This window comes from Bos indicus x Bos taurus, chromosome 5, assembly GCF_003369695.1.
Source record: "Bos indicus x Bos taurus breed Angus x Brahman F1 hybrid chromosome 5, Bos_hybrid_MaternalHap_v2.0, whole genome shotgun sequence".
Classification (NCBI taxonomy): domain Eukaryota; kingdom Metazoa; phylum Chordata; class Mammalia; order Artiodactyla; family Bovidae; genus Bos; species Bos indicus x Bos taurus.
The window spans coordinates 22,611,598-22,631,129 of record NC_040080.1 but is presented as its reverse complement, the minus strand read 5'-3'; the positions used below and the strand labels follow the sequence as shown (position 1 = coordinate 22,631,129).

Here is a 19,532-nt window from a genome sequence, read left to right as displayed (position 1 = left end):
TACTTCTTAACCCTGGGCTTTTTGTTTGGGTGCCTCATTTGTGTTCTTCATCTTAGCCTCTAGATCTGTGCTGTCCATTTGACCACTTGTCTACTTAAATTTAAATGAATTGAGGTTAAATAAAATTTAAAAAATTAATTTTTTAGTTGTAGTAGCCACATGTGGCCAGTGGCTATTGTATTGCACAGTGGAGAGAACACGTCTGTTATCATAGAAATTTCTGTTCGATATTGGTGCTCTGTATCTTTAATAACTATTGGTACCAGGAAAGTAAATGTCAGAAGCTTGGAATAAATGCTTTAAAAAAAAAAACCCAAACCAATATTTTGGGTAAAAAAAAACCACCATTTATACTGCTTTAGTCCTAATGGCTTCCGCTTTCTCAGAGTTAAATACTGTCTCTTAGGATAGGCTTTATGTATAATTCTAGTATTAAGTCTTATTTGAAGATCATTCTAATAATAATATAAAGCAATAAAAAATAGTTGTATTAATAACTATATCTGCCAGACTGAAGAGTTTTATTAAGGTATACTTGATAATACAATAAATTACACATAAGTAAAGTTTAATAAATTTTGATATATGTATACACTTCTGGAACCATCATCAGTCACTACAGTATAGTCATCACCTACAAAGGTTTCCTCATGCCCCGTTATCATTCCTCCTTCCTTTTCTTTTCCATCTTCTCTCCCCACCTCCAGATAACCACTGAACTGCTTTTTGTCACAATAGATTAATCTCAATTTTCTAAAATTTTGTATAAACGGAGTATGCAGTATATACTTTTCTCTGTCTGGCTTCTTTCATTCTACATAACTATTTTGAGATTCACTCAAGTTACATGATCAGACAGTTCATTACTTTTTTGGAGAGGAGGGGGCTATGCTCTGTGGCATGTGGGGTTTTATCAGTAGTTTTTCCACCAGGGATTGAACCCAGCCTCCCTTCAGTGGAGGCTCAGAGTCTTAATTACTGAACTGCCAGGGAAGTCCCAATAGTTCATTACTCTTTATCGTATGGATATATCATAGTTTATTCATCCATTAGTCTGTTGATGACATTTGGGTTGGTTCCAGCTTGGGTTATTACAAGTAAGCTGCTATGAACTTTATACATAGGTCTTTGTACTGACATTACACTTTTATTTCTCTGAAGTAAATATCTAGACATAGAATGGCTGGATCATATAGTAGGTTGTTTATTTACTCTTTTAAGAAACTGCCAAAGTGCTTTCCAAAAATGCTGCAGCATTTTACAGGCCCTGCCTCAATAAAGTATGAGTGGTCCACTGGCTCCATATCCTTGTCAAATTCTTGAAATGATCAAGCTTTTTTGTTTTATCTGACAGACTGTTTTAATAAGAAAAGACCGTCCTGGTAGAATTTATTTCCCCCTCTTAAAAGTCTTTTGTATTTAAAATGCTGCAGAAAAAATGCTTTGTTTGTGAAAAGATTTCGACAGTTTTCCTATACATTTATTTACTCTTTGATAGTATTTGCTTACCATCGCTGATTTGAAGCTCAGTTTATGGGAATCAATACATTTTGTTCATTTTGACTTACTTATTTTTCTCTTTTCGTTCTAGCGGCCCCTTTGTTGCTTTATGCAAACAGACGGGACTTGCGATTGGTTGATGCTGCAAATGGCAAAGAGAATGCTACGATCGTAGTTGGAGGCTTGGAGGATGCAGCTGCGTTGGACTTTGTGTTTAGTCATGGCTTGATATACTGGAGTGATGTCAGCGAAGAGGCCATTAAACGAATAGAGTTCAACAAAACTGAGAGTGTACAGAATGTTGTTGTTTCTGGATTATTGTCCCCTGATGGGCTGGCATGTGATTGGCTTGGAGAAAAATTGTACTGGACAGATTCTGAAACTAATCGTATTGAAGTTTCTAATTTAGATGGATCTTTACGAAAAGTTTTATTTTGGCAAGAGTTGGATCAACCTAGAGCAATTGCCTTAGATCCTTCAAGTGGGTAAGTTTTGCATAATGCACAAAGGTTATTGTATCTCCTCCTGGCTGTTTTCTTCCATTAGCATAGACACCCCTCACTTCCAAGAGAAAAGAAACACTAGACCCCACTTTTGGGTTCTTTGGACTTCTTTGTCAAGTAGACTTGAATGTGGGAAGTTAGGTCATGTTCTTAAAGTAAGGTGTGTCTATAAATAGTTTTGTGTTTCGAGTATCACTTAGGGGATAACCATGTTTATAGTTCTTGTTTTATCTTCTGCATATTTTATAATTATGAGAGAATAATTAGAAGGCAGAGAAGAAGGAATGATAACAAGAGTATAGGTATGTGATAGCTCAAATCTTCTGAATCTTATACCTTTTATTATATACACCATTATTTTGTAATACTAGTGTTTTTTTATTAAGCTGATTTTTTAGTATTACAGTGTTGAACGAAATATAAGTTGTTAACTCATATCTAGTTCACTAAACATGTATTTATCATAAAGTTTATTTTCTAATAAGAGAAACTTAAAACTGTGGGCAAATCTTACTGTATAGAATGTGAACTGGTCCCCAGGTGCTTCTCTCTTACCATGTTTCAGTCCTGCCTGTACGATTCCTTGCTGTGTCTCTGTTGAACACAGTGCCATGCCAGAGTCTGTCATGGCCAGGTGTAGATAAAACGTGGACCTGAAATGAACTTCTATTAATTGGTAAAAACCTAAAGATAAATACCTGAGAATAACTCTTTTAGTACTTCTTCTTCTTTGACTTTCAAGTATATTGGAATGCTTTAAAACTCATTTATAGGAGGGAGTGAATTAATATTATGTAATAAGTTAAAATTTGGGAAAAAATGAAAAGTTTATATATGCTCTTTTGTCTCAATATCAGGTCCTTTTGGTGACAAAGTCTTAAGACAATGCCATATTACAGGAAAATGAAAAGCTTTGTCTGACTGTAAAAGATAACATGGGCAATAGTGAGTGAAATTTTAGAGTGAGAAGTTCTAGAAAGCATATATAAATATACTTTATATAATATATAAAAATGTATTTTTAGAGGAGCATTAAGAGGTGTCTGCTAAAGTCAGATGTTCTTTTAATAAAGCATCAGAAAATATTATACTGACTCTAGTGGTAGGAAACAGGGTTGTGTGTTCCAAGAAGGTCATAGATGTTGAATGTATGGTAAACTGTCCTGATTGAACAATCTGGTTCTTGAAAACTTTCAAGGTGTTTTTGAGAAATGGAATCTGTTTTGCCAACAAAGTTTGTTGTTAAGTCTCAGGGAGTGTTGAAATGTCTCTGAGGTTACTGCTTTGTAGAACATACAGGGTTTTGTTGCTTTCCATGCTTATTAGGAAGTAATACTTTGATGAAAAGATAAATAGTTCTCCCCCTCTCCTTTTTGATATATTCAGTCTTATAACTCTAAGGATGATGGAAATTTCCCCAAATATCTATTAAATGGTTAGTATGTTCAGAGCTCTGCTTTTTTGTGTTCTTGGGGAGAGATGGGGAATATCTTTAAGGATTTACTATTTAAGGAGAGAAAACTTAGGAGAGAACTTTTCCTTCTTCAGAGCATGTTTTTTTTGCATTATGTAGTGTGTATGTGGAGAGGGAAAGAGTATTAAATTATAAGAGCCACAAATCTCTTAAGGATAGTACATAGTTAAGGGAGGTGAATTTATAGACAACTCTTTTGACTATTCAGGATCTAATAATTTAATAATTAAAAGAGTCATTCTCATTTTGTCCCTTAAAACTTGAGCTTTACTTCTTGCTGGCAGGTCTGATAAGTGTCTTAGGAAGTAAGTTTCCCATGTGATGAAAAAGTACATTAGCATTTCTGTGGCTTAAATATTTACTAATGTTTGAATCTTGAATTTGCCAGACTCAGCAAGTAAAGGATATTATTGAAAGAATCAATAGTAATGTACTTTGAAGGTTACAGTACTGTTATTTAAGCTTCTGAGGGACATTCACTGAAAAATATTTTTCCTGAGGACTAAATGGGGTTTTGGTCAAACAGTCAAATACCTTTCATTATTTTTGATGTCTGTAGTTAGTGTTGCATATGTGTGAGTGTGCATGTAAATTCACTTTTTCAACTCTTTAGCAGTTCTCCAAAAGTTTCTTTTAGTTTTTGGAAAGTTAGTGTCGTATGGTTGTTTTTTACATTGTGCAACTGGAAGCAGATAGAATGCAGCCAAATGGTGTCATTTCATACTTAGCATGATGAAGCATGTTTAAAATAGTTTACACTTCTAATAGGTTAAACTTCTAATAGTTTAAACTTCTGCATTTAAAAATATATTTTTTCAAATAGTTTTTTCAGTATTGATCTTAGATTTGTGTTAACACTTTTAGTTTTAATGGAATAGTAATTTTGGATTGAATTATATCACTCATATCAGTTAATAGCAAACAGGAGAGATGATTTCCAGATTTATTTTTTAGGGGAAAAATGAAGTTTGCTTACCAGAGAAACTATATGAAAACAGAGCTGAGGAAAATGGTGGCTTTATCAGAGTTCCGGGATCCTGGGTTATGAGGTTCAGAAGAGCTGACTGAGCGCTCTCACATCAGCTTATGTAAAAGGAAAGCTCTTGAATGACTGGCATTGTTTGAGCCCTGGGAACTGGTGCAGACATCTGTGTGCTTTCAGATGTATGGGGTTCTTTGTGCAGTCAGTTCATTTAGCCTAGACTGAAGGAAGATTTTTATTTCCCTCTCTAAATTTGGCTTCTATTAGCCTGAGATTTTTTTTTTTTCTTCTTTCTTTCTTTTGAGTGACTGGCAGTGTAGAATTCTGAATAAGGAACGGGAAAAACATATGTATGGAAATAGTTCCAGAAGTGAACAGTCGTAGTTACAGAAAGCAGTATCCTTGCTTTATGGTGAGAGGTGATTCTTATGTGGCTGCTCCTGATGGTGGAGCTCCTGAATCTGATCCACAGCGACTGTTCAAATCTTAGAGATGTTGAAGAGCTGCAGAACTAGTTCAGTGGAAAGAGAACGATTTATAATTTCCTTGTCAGTTAAGTACGTGTAATTGTCATAACTTGAGTATGTTTAAAAGTATTTTCTATACTGGTGTATCCCAGATGACTTAAATAGTTGCTGCCACATAGTAGACGTTAAGTAAAAATTTCAGTAAATATTTCTTTTATAATCCTCTGTTAATTGTTCTTGTGAGGGACATTTGTTTTCTAAGCAATGTAAACTTTAGTGTGGTCTTGTGAATTCTAAATCAGTCTGGCTTTGATTGCAATTGTTTTTTTTTTTTTTCCTAACTGTTTACCTAAAAATACTAACAAATCTACAAAATCCTTCCTACATTAATAAGTGAGTTTATAAGGTTGCAGAATACAAGATCAGTATACAAAATAAATTGAACGTATTTCTGTATACTAGCAACAAATGTGGAACAGGAAATTTCAAGTGGAATTTGCAGTAGCACCAAAAATGTAAGATACTTAAGAATGAATTTAACCAAACATGTATGTGACCTGTACACTAAAAACTACAAAAAAGAAAAAAGAAAACCCTCAGCAACAGTGGAGGCAAAAACACCAAAAGGCAGGCTCTGGGTACCCCACCTGGCCCCCACAACTACTTCAAAGGAACTCGGTGCTGTGTGATCCTAGGATCAGGGAAAACTTGGGGTAGGAGGCAGTGGCTCTTGGTGTTAATACCTGTGAATCCTCCCAACTCCCCAAAGCCTAGCCCTGGCGAGGCCAAGGCAGCTCAGCACTGCCCTGGAGCTCAAGGCCCCTTGCCTCTGTGCTCTTTGAAGTCCATGGCAGAGCTGGCATCCTTCAGTTCCCATGTTGCCTATGATGCACCCAACAGAGCAAGACATCATTCTGAGCAGCACCATGGCAGTTCCATGGCTGTTGCTGGGTGTGTGTCCACCAGGGTTTGCAGCCCTCACCAAACACAGCTCAATCAGCAGGCCATAGAAGAACCCACCTGGCACCACATGTCCCACCCTTGAGACTCTGAGCCCATCTCACAGTCTTTGCAACCCCATGGACTGTAGCCCACCAGGCTCATCTGTCCATGGAATTCTCCAGGCAAGAATATGGAGTGGGTTGTCATTCCCTTCTCCAGGCAATCTTCCCAAATCAGGGATCGAACCCGGATCCCACCACTTGACAGGGAGATTCTTTACTATCTGAGCCACCAGGGAAGCTTCTTTCCCCAGAAGCCCCTGACAGAATCCCCTAGCACCAGCAGATGCTGCCGTGGCACTTGAACACTGTAGAGTTCTACCAGTGCCTGTGAACGGAGATGCTCTACTTCATCCTCTTCTATCCAGAGGGCCCTAAGGTGTAGTACCTGGCAGCCAAAGTCCTAAAAAAGCAGTTGTGGAAGTTCCACACCAAATACACAATATGGTTCCAGATGCACTAGGAGCCCAAAGCCATCACTGTTGAGTTTGGGCAGGACACCTGTATCTGCTGATAGTCCAGCTAGGAGAAATGGGCTCTACAGAAGAAGGAAGGTTTTACCTTTGAGTACACTGGTCCCTCCTTCCACCCCACCCCTCTCCCTGGCATGCTGATTCTTCTGCCCAGGTGAGGGCCCTGGCCTGGAAAAATGAGAGGAGGTCCCGGGCCATGGGAGTCCCCTCCCTTAGAAAGCAGGGAAGGGGCCTGAGGTTTTCCCATCCTGATGCCGCAGGAGCAAGGGCTCTCCTCAGTGAGGGACATTTTTCTGGTAGACCTATTTTCATTTTGGAAAACATTTATAAATAAAAAATTTATGAGAGAAAAGCAAAAATACACCATGCCTGTGAATTAGAAGGCTCAGTATTATTAAGCTGTCATTTCTCTTTAAATTGAATCAATACAATCCCAAACAAAATATGAACAGATTTTTAAATAGAAATTGTCATGCTAAACCTAAAATTTATACAGAAATGCAAAACTAAATTGTATAGTAGCCAAAACAATTTTGGAAAAGAGATTCAAAGTTGGAGGACTGAAACTACCTGAGTTCAAGGCTTGTTTTAAAGCTACTGTAATCAAGACATATTGTATATGGCTACTTTCTCATATTGTATATGGCTACTTGCAATTGTTAATTTGAAACATGGTTAAGATTTTTAGTCTTTCATTAGAAGTTTTCAAAATTGTATTTTAAAGATACACTCATTGGAGAATGTTTCATGTCACATCTAGCTTTGTTAATTAGCAAGCAAGTTACTTTGTTTTCTTGGATGTCAGTTTCCTCATTTCTAAAATGAGTTCCTTTCAATTTTGAACTTTAAAAGCCAGACATTTAAAAAAAGTACTCTATCTCATTTTAAAGACATTATTTAAGCTTTAAAAGCCAGACATTTACAGAAAGTACTCTCATTTTAAAAACTGTATTTTATAGTTACACATTCAGTCTAATTTAGATATTTTATACTTAATAATTGTGTTTCTCAGAACAGATTCTTTAGATTTTGTTTCTACTGCCGTTATTGCACATGCTGTCACATTCAGCCTCCTTTTTTAGGCTGTTTCACCTCTAAAACTAGCTTAAACCTTTTTTCCAGTTCCACTTGTAAACTGAAAAGTACTTTAAAATATCAAAGGATATGTTTTGTATGAAGAATGGAAAATGTGGCCCATTACTTTCAAGCAGGTTATATATATTCAGATATGCTTGGTATATATATTCAGATATGCTTGGAGATAGGTGTTTTTGAAATTACCTAAAAAGAGTGTGTTGGAAAGCCACGAATCCAGGAAACCTGTATTATAGGTTTACTTTACTAGCCTCTGGGATAGAAATCAAGGCCCATGGAAGGTAAAATTTTTTTTTAAGAATAAATAAATAAATGTGTGTATTTAATTGTATGTATTCTCAAATGTTAGTGTCGATCTTTCCTCTTACAAGTGTCATCCAGCTTTTAATCCTTTATATCTAGTGATACATATCACATCTCATTGAGTTTTGATTGTGTAGTTTACCATTTTTATGTTGTATGTCTCCAGGCCTACTTAAATTGAGGGAATATTAAAAGGGAGTATTTGCAGTATGACTATATGACTCTAAGTAGCCTAGTCTCTTAATAGCTTTCTTTGCCTTTTATCAATAAATAAAAGCTTTCCTTGCTTGCACATTGACCTTTTGGTTTATCCTAGCAAAAGAGAAGAATGATATTTTATGAGAGTAATGAATATAGGATACCTTTATCTGAGTTCTCTGCATTTTGGTGTTCTTATATATCCTTGCTGTATTTCAGTGTAATTGGCTCTTTAGAAATTTTAGCAAATTAGTTTGAGCACACCTGATATTTGTGTTATTGAATCTTTAAGATTTTGGAAGGAGGAGTATGTGACAGCTAATTTGTGAAGTAGAAATGAAGTGATTGTCTTTAGTTGTTTTTTTTTTTTTGGTAGCATTTGATATTATACCATATTTCTTTTAGAAATTCTTCGCAAGATTTTCTGATTTTTATATTGTTGGCTTTCCTACCTCTTGGACCACACTTTTCTTTTCTTAATAACTCTTAAGTTTAAAAGTATATCGTTTATTCTTTCCCTAAGATCATATACATTCCCACAGTTTTTGCATAGAAGCAGATAGCGGATTATCCATAAAGCTCCATATCCTGAAGCACTGGTTCTGTGTATGAAAGCTCTTGCTCTGTCTGAACTCTCAATAACGTACAATTTTGAAAGGTGTCCTCTTGGTCAATTGGGGAAGCCTGTTTTCTGCCAATTAAATCCTGGGAGTGGTAGGGAATTTTAAGGATCTTCTTGATAAATGACCTTCACTTTTTGGCTGAACAAACCTAGTCCTTTGGGTAAAATAAGAGAAAGTCAGATTCTTGGTTGAGATTTTCCAGTTCCACGTTAGGTCCTTTTTTTTCCCCATGAAAAGTGTTCTGCTGAAGCTATGGTTTGTTTTTTTTTTTTTTTGGTCCTCTGTTTTTGCACGTTGAATTACTTAAAAAATGCAACCTGGTTGTTTTATTTAAAAGAGGATTTTATAAATTCTGTGTTTTTAGATTTACTCACTGTACTGATTTCTGATTTTACTATTTTTTTGCATCCCACTTAATCCAGTTGGTTTTAGCTTCCTTCTGCTTGCAGTATGTTCTTTAATATTTCAGCAGAAGTCTGTTAATGGTAAGCTGCATTATATCTGCAAATATATTTATTTTGTCCTCATTCTTGGAAAGATAATTATTTGATTATAGAATTCTCTGTTATTTTCACTCAGTCCTTTTGAGGGTATTATGACTTTTAATTGTTGCTGTGAGAAGTCTGTTCTCTAATTATTGTTGCTTTGTAATTAATTTTTTTCTGGTTTCTTAAAAGCAATCCCTGCATTCCTAAATTTTTGGTACTTTGCAGCTCTGTTCACTTTGTGTCCAGATGTGGCTGTGTTTTATTTATCCTGCTTAGAAGCCTTGTTTCTAGAATATAATCATCATTGTTCTTTATTCTAGAAAGTTATCCATCATTTTCTTTTCCGTTATTCTCTTTAGCCTTCTCTGGAATTCCTGTTTGATGTATGTGGACCACCTGATTTTATGCTCCATGCCCCTTAATCTTGCTTTCATATCTTCTCTCACTTTATCTCTCTGGGCTTGTGGTTATTTTTTGCACCTGCCTTCTAGATAATTCTTTGTTCAGCTGTGCCTAATTTTGCAGCTTAGTATCAGTGGTTGTGTTTTGCTTTTGTAGAATTTCTTTATGCCCTTCATTTAAAACTTACTATGAGATCGTTACCCTACATAAAAGAAGAAATATTGTATCAATAATACTAGACTTACAAAATGTTAGAAAAATAGTTGATAGTTCTTGTATAACTTTTACCTGCATGCACAGTCCTTCAGTCTTGTCTGATTCTCTGTGACCTTCATGGGCTGTAACCTCCCAGGCTCCTCTGTCCTTGGGATTTTCCTGGCAGGAGTTCTGGAGTGGGTTGTCATTTCTTCTCCAGGGGATCATCCTGACCTAGGGATCGAACTTGAATCTCCTGTGGCTTCTGCATTGACAGGTGGATTCTTTATCCCTGAGCCACTTAGGAAACCCATAATCTTTACCTTGCTTCCCTTAATATTATATTTTGTGTAATCATAGAAGAGTTAGCTAGATCAGGAAATTAATGTTAATACAATATGGTTAACTGATCTCTAGACCATAATTGAGTTTCTCTAATTTTCCCACAAGGGTCCTTTTTGTGGTCGAGGGTTCCGTGTTGCATTTAGTTGTTATTTCCTTAGTCTGTTCTAATCTGGGACATTTTACCAGTCTTTGTCTTCATAACCATGACCTTTTGAAGGTTACTAAGGCCAATCAGTGGGAGAAGGCAATGGCCACCCCACTCCAGTACTGTTGCCCGGAGAATCCCATGGATGGAGGAACCTGGTAAGCTGCAGTCCATGGGGTTGCTAAGAGTCAGACACTACTGAGTGACTTCACTTTCACTTTCCACTTTCATGCATTGGAGAAGGAAATGGCAATCCACTCCAGTGTTCTTCCCTGGAGAATCCCATGGATGGAGAAGCCTGGTAGGCTGCAGTCCATGGGGTCGCACAGAGTCAGACATGACTGAAGCAACTTAGCAGCAGCAGCAGCAAGGCCAGTCAGTTTGCAGAATGTCCTTCATTTAGGATTTGTCTGAGGTTTTCCTTTGATCAGTTATAGGTTTTTGGCGTAGCAGAGGTCACGTGACGTTCTCCCCTCAGGGCATCGTATCAGCAGATATGTGATGTGGATACTGATGATGTATTATTTGATCCCTTGGTTATAGCTTTCTCTGCCAGGTTTTGTGTGTGTGTTTACATTTTCCCCTCTTATAATAACTACCTGAAACTGTGCAGCTATCTTGCTTCTTATCATACAGCTACAGCCTGCGTCCTCAGTTATGTCTGACTCTTTGTGACCCCATGAACTGTAGCCCGCCAGGCTCCCCTGTACATGGAATTTTCTAGGGAAGGATACTGGAGTGGGTTGTCATTTCCTCCTCCAAGGGATCTTCCTGACCCAAAGATTGAACCCACATAAGCTCGAACCCACATCTACAAAGTCTCCTGCGTTGGTAGACGGATCCTTTGGTACTGAGCCACGTGAGAAGTCCACTTCTTACATTACTTTTAAGCAACCTTTGTTCGTTTTTGCCTGCAACAATTAATACTGTGGTTTTCTGCCAAATGGTGATATTTGCAGTTCCATTGTTCCTCTTAAACATGCATTATTAGTTAGAATTCTACCTTAAGGAAGAACTGTCCTGTCTTTCCTACTTAGGTATTTAGCCAATAATTTATATGAATATGGACTCGGGGCATTTGTTTATTCTATAAGTTATAATCCATTACTGTCTTTTTCTTGCTCAGGTTGTCCTAGATTTTGCCATTGGGAGTTCCTTCAGGTTTGCTCCTGTGTTCTTTTGACAGGCCCTCATCATTTTTAAACACTTGTTTACTATCTGCAAAGCACAAGATGTTCCACATTCATCCTGTCCTTTTGCTTCACCCTTTGACTCAACCCTTTCTCCAAGGAGCTCTGTCTCCTTTATTGGAAGATGGTATTGAGGAACTAAGATCTGGGAGCTGGATGTGTTCACACTGGGTTTTCATTGCAGTGAATAGTTGAGAGATACATGTAGGAAGTACATGTGTGTGTGTATATATATATACACCTAGTTCGTGTGTGTGTATCTGTATCTACATATTAAAAAAATGAGCTTGTGTTTATCTCCAATTCCAACCCACCACTTACAAAATTATGTTACAGTCTTCTCCCCTTTCTCCCCCAAACCTTTTCTTTATTATTCCAGTTTATGATAGTGAGAAACGGGGTTCTCATTGTCCACAATGTATTTTATTTCCTCAATCCTAGTGTACAAATTTCAGAATTGCCAACCTGTACTCTTGTGAGAAACAAATTTTTTGTCTGGAATACACTACTGTGAAAATCCTGTCAGTCAGAATGCTGTCTTCCAAATGTATTTAGGTAAATTTTCCTTCCCACCAGTTGCAGTGTGGCATTTGTAATATATTACTGTTTGTGTTCCATTTGGAATATCTGCCTGTATCCTGGTTGATTTTAATTATCAATTTATTTTTGGGTTGTGTGAAGCAATTGCCATGTTTCCTAGAGCTAGAAATAATACAAAAAGCTTTAACTCAGTAGCGTCCTTCCTCCTGATCCTTCTGCGATGGTCCCATTTCCCCTTTCTTTCCAGCTTGTCCCTCCCCATTTACCCCCTAGGATATCTTATTATTATTTATTTCTAGTTTTATTATTTAATTGAATTCCTTTTTGTACAGATGAGCTGATACATATAAATTTTTTAATATTTTTTTTTTTACATGAAAGAGGAACATACTAAAGATGCTCTCTTGCACTTTGTTTTTTAACTAACAGCGGAGAAGGCAATGGCACCCCACTCCAGTACTCTTGCCTGGAAAAGCCCATGGATGGAGGAGCCTGGTAGGCGGCAGTCCATGGGGTCGCTAAGAGTCTGATACGACTGAGCGACTTCACTTTCACTTTTCACTTTCACGCATTGGAGAAGGAAATGGCAACCCACTCTAGTGTTCTTGCCTGGAGAATCCCAGGGATGGAGGAGCCTGGTGGGCTGCCATCTATGGGGTCGCACAGAGTCAGACACGACTAAAGCGACTTAGCAGCAGTAGCAACAGCAGTATCCTGAATATCACTCCATATCACTTCATAGAGATCCTCCTTGTTTTTTTTGTTGTTTGTTTGTTTTGGCGACTGCCTAGTATTCCATTGTGTGATTATAGCATAATGTATTCAGCTGCTCTCCTGTTTTGTTAGCTGAGGTGTTTTAAAGCAAATCCACACAGTGACATTTCACTCTGAAAAGTGGGTATTTTCCTCCATAACCACAATACCATCTTCTTCCACGCACCCCAAATGAACAAGTCTTTAATATTATAGATGACTCAGTCCATATTCTGATATCTGTCATAGCCTCATAAATGCTATTTTATAGTTGGTATACTTGAATTAGGATTTAAAACAAGGTTCACAGATTGCACTTGATGATGTCTCTTAAGTTTCTCTGGAATAGTCCCTCCCTATCTATTTTTTTCTCATGCTTTTATTGAGAAGGTTCTGTAGTTGTTTTGTAGAATGTTACGGATTTGGGGTTTTCTAAGAGATACTTGGGCTGTTTGATTTATTTTTACTCCTTTACGTTTCTTATAAAAATTAAAGTTTATGATAGGAGACTTGGTTAGCGAATTCAGTTTCTTGGCACAAGTGCTTCATAGGTAGTATTAAGTACGTTATCACATCAGAAAGCGCATAGTATTTTGTTCTACCTGTAGCGATGTTAAGATGGCTCAATAGATGATGAAAGTTTGTATTTTTATTATAATATTGAGCTTTTCCTTTTATATCATTCAAGTAATCTGTGGAATGATCCTTTTGTACAAGGCCAATATCCAGTTCCTTGTCTACTGATTATTTTAACATCCACTGATTATCACTTCTTGTTTTGTTAAGGATGTCTGTTACTTTTTTATGATGTCTGTCCCATGTGGTTTAGTCTGTCTTTTATGTGTTTTGGTAATTTAAAATAGTTACAGTCTCTATCCAGATTATTCAGTTGTCTAAAGTTCTTAGAAATCCACTTCTGTTCTTTGTTAAATTTCCTGATTCTTAAGGTGAACTGTTTCCTTAGGTGTTTTATAGTTTTAAATTGTGAGTTGGCTTCCTTTTCCGGTAAGCGGCCTGAGGTGACCCCTAAAAATGGTGCGCTATTCACTTGACGAAGAAAACCCCACAAAATCATGCAAATCAAGAGGTTCAAATCTTCGTGTTCGCTTTAAGAGCACTCATGAAACTGCCCAGGCCGTAAAGGGTATGCATATCTGGAAAGCCACCAAGTATCTGAAGGATGTCACTCTAAAGAAGCAGTGTGTGCCATTCCGTCGTTACAGCGGTGGAGTTGGTAGGTGTGCACAGGCCAAACAGAGGGGCTGGACGCAGCGTTGGTGGCCCAAAAAGAGTGCTGAGTTTTTACTACGCATGCTCAAAAATGCAGAGAGTCATGCTGAACTTAAGGGCTTAGATGTAGATTCTCTGGTCATTGAGCACATCCAGGTGAACAAAGCCCCCAAGATGCGGCGCAGGACTTACAGAGCTCACGGTCGGATCAACCCCTACATGAGCTCTCCCTGCCACATTGAGATGAGATGAAAAAGAACAGATTGTTCCTAAACCAGAAGAGGAGGTTGCACAGAAGAAAAAGATATCCCAGAAGAAACTGAAGAAACAAAAACCTAGGGCCCGGGAATAAATGCCACAAAAAATAAACGCAAATAAAAGTTAAAAAAAATAAAATAAATTGTGAGTTGATCTTCAGAGGGGTTGTTTGTGTGAATCCTGAGTGGCTTCAGGTAGAGGGTCGTGAAAAACAAACCTCTCTCCAGAGGAAGAGAGAGAGGTTTGTTTTTGCCATGCACACTACAGGTGTTTCCAGAGACCACTTTATTTTTAAACTGAAGTATAACTTAGATGTACTAAAATGCACAGGTTTTCTGTGTTGTTTTGATGTACGTAGGTACTTGTATTACCACCCAGTTCAAGCAGAGATGATTTTTTAATTTAATTTTGGAGTTAGGAGTTCCCGTACAGTGTAGATAGAATAAATTCAGACGCTTAAACCTATGTGAGGGCATTGTGATTACAGATTTTGGTGGTTTTTCCTACCTTTTCAGAGCTTAGGCCAAGGCAGAAAATTTCTTTGCCGCCTCCTACCAGTGGCAGGTTTCTGTACTTGATCGTTCCCTGAAGGTCTGTGCTTTGTGCAAAAATCTCAGTTATAACACAGTGCTTGCTTCTTGTGTGTCAGGGCCTTATTTTCCTTTTCGCCATTGAGACAGCAGTTTCTGAGTTGAGAATGTCCTTCAGAGTGGCCGTAGCATCAAGCGTCTACTGCTTTGTTGTTGTTGTTTAGTTGCTAAGTACTTCTTTTTACTTCCCTATTAACTTTTGGCTCTTCAGAGATTTGATTTCCCCTGCTTTCATACCTTAGTTGTACTTTTAAAGTAGTGTTTATGTAATTTTTTTTTATAGACACACATATATATGCATCAAGTCCATTTGACCAATTATAACACACCGTAAGCTACTCAGTGACTGAGTAGCTTATAACAACAGAGATTTTGCTGCTTATAGTTCTGGAGGCTGGAAAGTCCAAAGTCAAGGTGCCAGCTTGGTCCTCTTCTGGTGAGGGCCCTCCTCCTGGTTCATGCACCTTCCTTCTGTGTCCTCATGTGGTGGAAGAGCCTAGGGGATCTCTCTTTTATAAGGCACTAATCCCACTCCTGATCGCTCTGCCCTTAAAGCGAAGCACCTCCCAGAGGCCCCACATTCTAATAGTATCATCTTTGAGGATTTCAACATAGGAATTATGAAGAAACATAAACATTCAGACCATAGCAATGTATAAATCGAAAGGCTTGCCACTGATTCTAGGAAAATGAAGGTTTTCTGGTTATGTTGTTAATAAACTACCAGAAATAGAAACTCTAACTTTTATGTTTTTAAATATTACCTTTTCTTCTTGGGAATATATGTGCATGATAGTTGGGCATTATTCATACTTAGTAATACCTGTGTTAATGACTTCTTTTAATTATAGGTAGGATTATATAAGTAACTTCAAGGATCATGGAGTGATTTATGACCTAATATAGATCTGGTTCACTTAGTTTTTATGACTCAATTCTAAATGTTGTCTTAATTAGCCACCTTTGTATGTAATTACATCTTGTAAAGGATGAAAATTTATCCCTTCTGTTTAGCTTTATTGAAAGTGAACATTTCTAAGTATTTTTGTTAGGGGAAGCTGGATTCAGATTAAGTATACATGCTAGATTAGGAGTTTGTGAATATTTTGGAAAATTTATTGTTTTTTCCTTACATAATCTTAGAAGTTACATGCTTGGGATTGTAATAAATTTGTATAAAATGGCTGCTATCTAGTCTGATTGACATTTGAGATATTTTTATTTTATTGGCATAAGAAATTTTGGTATCTTGAAAAGACAGTGTTTACTTCCATTAGTTATTTCCTAATTAAACCCTGTCTTCTACCCTTCACTCCATTTAAAAATTACTTTCCAGAAAGCATTGCAAATGGGTATCATGCCAGATACAGCAGTAAAAGTACATTTGTGTGGAAACTAGTGACCATAACAACCTAGTACTGGTTTGCATGATTTTTGATGGATAGCAGATGTCCATACTACTGCAAAGTGGAATTGCAACCACATATATTTAATTCTTCAGTGTCAAGTAAATACGTTTATATTCTCTCAATTCAAAGCCAAGATAGAACCCATAAGCCAAAATAAGAGGCCAAATAGGCTACATAATTGAAAAGTTAGTGATAATTGTTGCTGAAGAAAGATTTCTCTTATATGAATGAGCCTGTTACTTGGCTTTTATGAAGCCATGGGAGATACTTATCAAACACTTAACATATTTCCTAGAGAATACTTTAGGTATCCTTTTGGCTTTTAAATATGATGCTGATAAAAAAGTGTTTGCAGAATATATTACACAGCTAGTTAAATTTAGCAGCTTTACTGTTAAGTGCTTTTAGGTAACCCTAGGTTACTAAGCCAGGTTAACTGTCCAAACAAAAACAAAACAAGCTAAACCAAACTGACTAGTTAATATGTGTACCCCAATTATTTTTTATTTTTGGAAAGAGTCCAAAATAAAATGAGGTAGTCCAGGAGTTTACCTAATAGTCTAATTTTTAGGCAGCTGGGTTAAGGGTGGAGGTTTTCAGGCCCCAGTGTTAAATATTATTCATTCTAATAATAGAAACTGTTTATATCATATCCTCCAGATAATCTGGAGAATGTTTTTTTCCTTCTACTTCAGGAATTTTCTTTTTTCCCTGCATCATGAAGTCTCTAGTCTGCTAGCAGTCTTGATGTTCTCCATTCTGCTAGCTGATCTTTAGATAAAAAGTTTATGCCTTTCTTTTACTGGCTGGTGCCCACCCCGCTTTAAGGAGTAGCTGTCTTAGAAGAAGTAGCCTCTAAATATTGTTCTTTATTAAATCTAATGCCTTTATTAAATCTAGTATTTATGACATTCAAGCTTTTAGAAGGTACCCTTTACTATATTAACCTAATTTCTTCATATTGTTTTATGCAGCTTAATAGAACAAGAGTCGGTATTCATGTTACATATTTTAGTCCTGGAAATGACATTCCCTCACCTCTCCAATGCAGATACAATTCTTGATGGCTTATTTGGCATTCATTACCCCCATGATGCTTTCTGTTGGCAGCTGTCTTCTAGCTGTGTAAAGTTTCTGGGAATTTTGAAGTCAGAATCATCTTGAAAAACAACAAACTTGTAAAGGGTTCAATTTTGTTTTAAATTATATACTATATAATTAATGTGAAAAATCATAAAGTTAAAACTGGTAAATTTTAAATCTCTTTTGTAGACTTTACTTGGAATTTTTCTAAGTTATATAATATTTCTGATACATAAAATAAACCTTAAGTTTCTTCCAGTACCTAGAATACTAGAGTCTGTTATATTTATAGAGATATTGTATATTTATGCCATGTCTGGATCACATATATTTGAAAGCAGAGCATACTAGTCTTGTGTTGCATTTGTACTAAGGGATGTAAATTGATACTCACTTAACAGTGTTAAAATGTTGTAGCTCAAACTTTGTCCCCTCACCTGGACCAAATAATGCTCTTAGATAATCAAACTCAAAATACAGAGTAGTAAATCCTCTGTATCTACTTTGGATAGAGAGGATACTTTGATTTTGGAGGAAAATACCAGTGGGTTGCTTCCCCTTCTCCCCCAAGGATTTTTCTCCTCCCCTCATGTTGAATGATGAGTTTGGGTTACAGAAATGCAATTCCCGGTGACGAGATCAGCTGTTGTAGCTGTCCAACATCACGTACCTGTGCAAAGGTCTTGAGCACAGAGCTCAATAGCTTCCATTCATTTGAATCAGCTTCAGTGCTTCATCCCCAAGTGCCGTGAATGCTGCTTTCCTGGCTCGCTAGGGCCCATTGCCATTTTTTCCCTGCACTCCCTGGAGAAGGACAAAGTTTCATAAAGCACATTCTGAGGCTGAAACCCAGGAAAAACTGTATTCAGGAGAAGACACATCAGAGAGCCTCATTCTGCAGAAAGGTCACTGCATTGACTGGAGACATTTTAGGAATGACATTTAATGTCTTTAATCTCTCTCTCTTATTCTTTCTTTTGGTTACATAATTTAGCTGCTTTTGGGGAAATGCACAGAATCAAGATTTGGTACCAGTCTTAACACTAAAAATGAGTACCAGGGTTTATAGAACAGTAAACTGAAGCAGAAACAGCTCTGCCTTTAAAAAAAAAAAAAAAATAGACTTTATTTTTATAGCTGTTTTAGGTTCACAGCAGAATTGAGTGGGACATATATTCCTAATTTCTATACCTTACATTACTGCTGTCCTTTGTTTCACACACAGACACACATATATAAAATTATCAAATACATTGTTGCTGCTGTTATTTTGAACAAATTGCTGTTTGGTCAATTAACAATAAGTAAAATGAAAAGAAAGAAAAGTTTTTTTGATATTAATTTATTCCTTCTCTAATATGCTTCGTTTTTTAAAGATATAGATCTGAGTTTCTTACCTGTATCATTTTCCTTCTCTCTGAAAGAATGTCTTTTCTTACAAAGTAGGTCTCTAGATAATGAATTCCCTAAAGTTTTGTTTGTCTGAGAAAGTCTTTATTTCTCCTTTACTTTTGTAGGATAATTTTGCAGGGTACAGAGTTCTAGATGGGTAGGTTTTCCCCTCTCAATTCATTATTTCTGCTTGCTCTTCTCTGAGGTTCTTGAGTGTGTGGTTTGGTATCTGATACTAATTTGGGAAAATTCTAAGTTAATAGAATTTTCTTCAAATTAGAATATGTTTCAAGTAATTCTTCTTCTTTTCTTTCTAGAATTCCTGTTATGCATATGGGTATGAAAGTGAAAGGCAAAACTTAACCAGTCACGTCCGACTCTTTGAGACCCCATGGACTATACAGTTCATGAAATTCTCCAGGCCAGAATACTGGAGTGGGTAGCTGTTCCCTTCTCCAGGGGATCTTCCCAACCCAGGTGTTGAACCTAGATCTCCCACATTGCAGGCGGATTCTTTACCAGCTGAGCCACCTATGATACACCTTTTGTAGCTGTCCCACGGTTCTGGAATATTGTATTCTATTCCCCCCAGCCCCCTCAGTCTTTTTATTCTTTCTCTGCTTTTTAGCTTGGAAATCTGTATGGACATTTCACAAATGCAGAGATTCTTTCTTCAGCTCTGTCCAGTCTACTAATGAGCCCATTGAAGACACTTGTTTCTGTTACAGTGTTTTTGATCTCCAGTGATTCTTTCTGGGTCTTTCTTAGAATTTTTCTGGTTATTCTGTCTGTTCTTGCATGCTGCCTTTTTTTTTTCTTTCCATTTGAGTCCTTAGCATATTATTCATGGTTGTTTCTAATTCCTGGCCTAATAATTCCAACATTGCTGCCAT

At 37.0% G+C, this 19,532-nt stretch overlaps 1 protein-coding gene and 1 pseudogene across 4 annotated transcripts in view; both read left to right on the top strand.

The window, feature by feature from the left end:
* Window positions 1–19,532, top strand: part of LRP6 (LDL receptor related protein 6) — a 178,463-nt gene that overhangs the window by 17,084 nt on the left and 141,847 nt on the right. For all 4 annotated transcript variants that reach the window (XM_027541366.1, XM_027541364.1, XM_027541365.1 and 1 more), the window contains exon 2: window positions 1,592–1,985. In XM_027541366.1, coding sequence (XP_027397167.1) covers window positions 1,592–1,985 — 394 coding nt within the window. The remainder of the gene's footprint in view (window positions 1–1,591; window positions 1,986–19,532) is intronic.
* LOC113892493 lies at window positions 12,522–19,002 on the top strand (annotated as a pseudogene).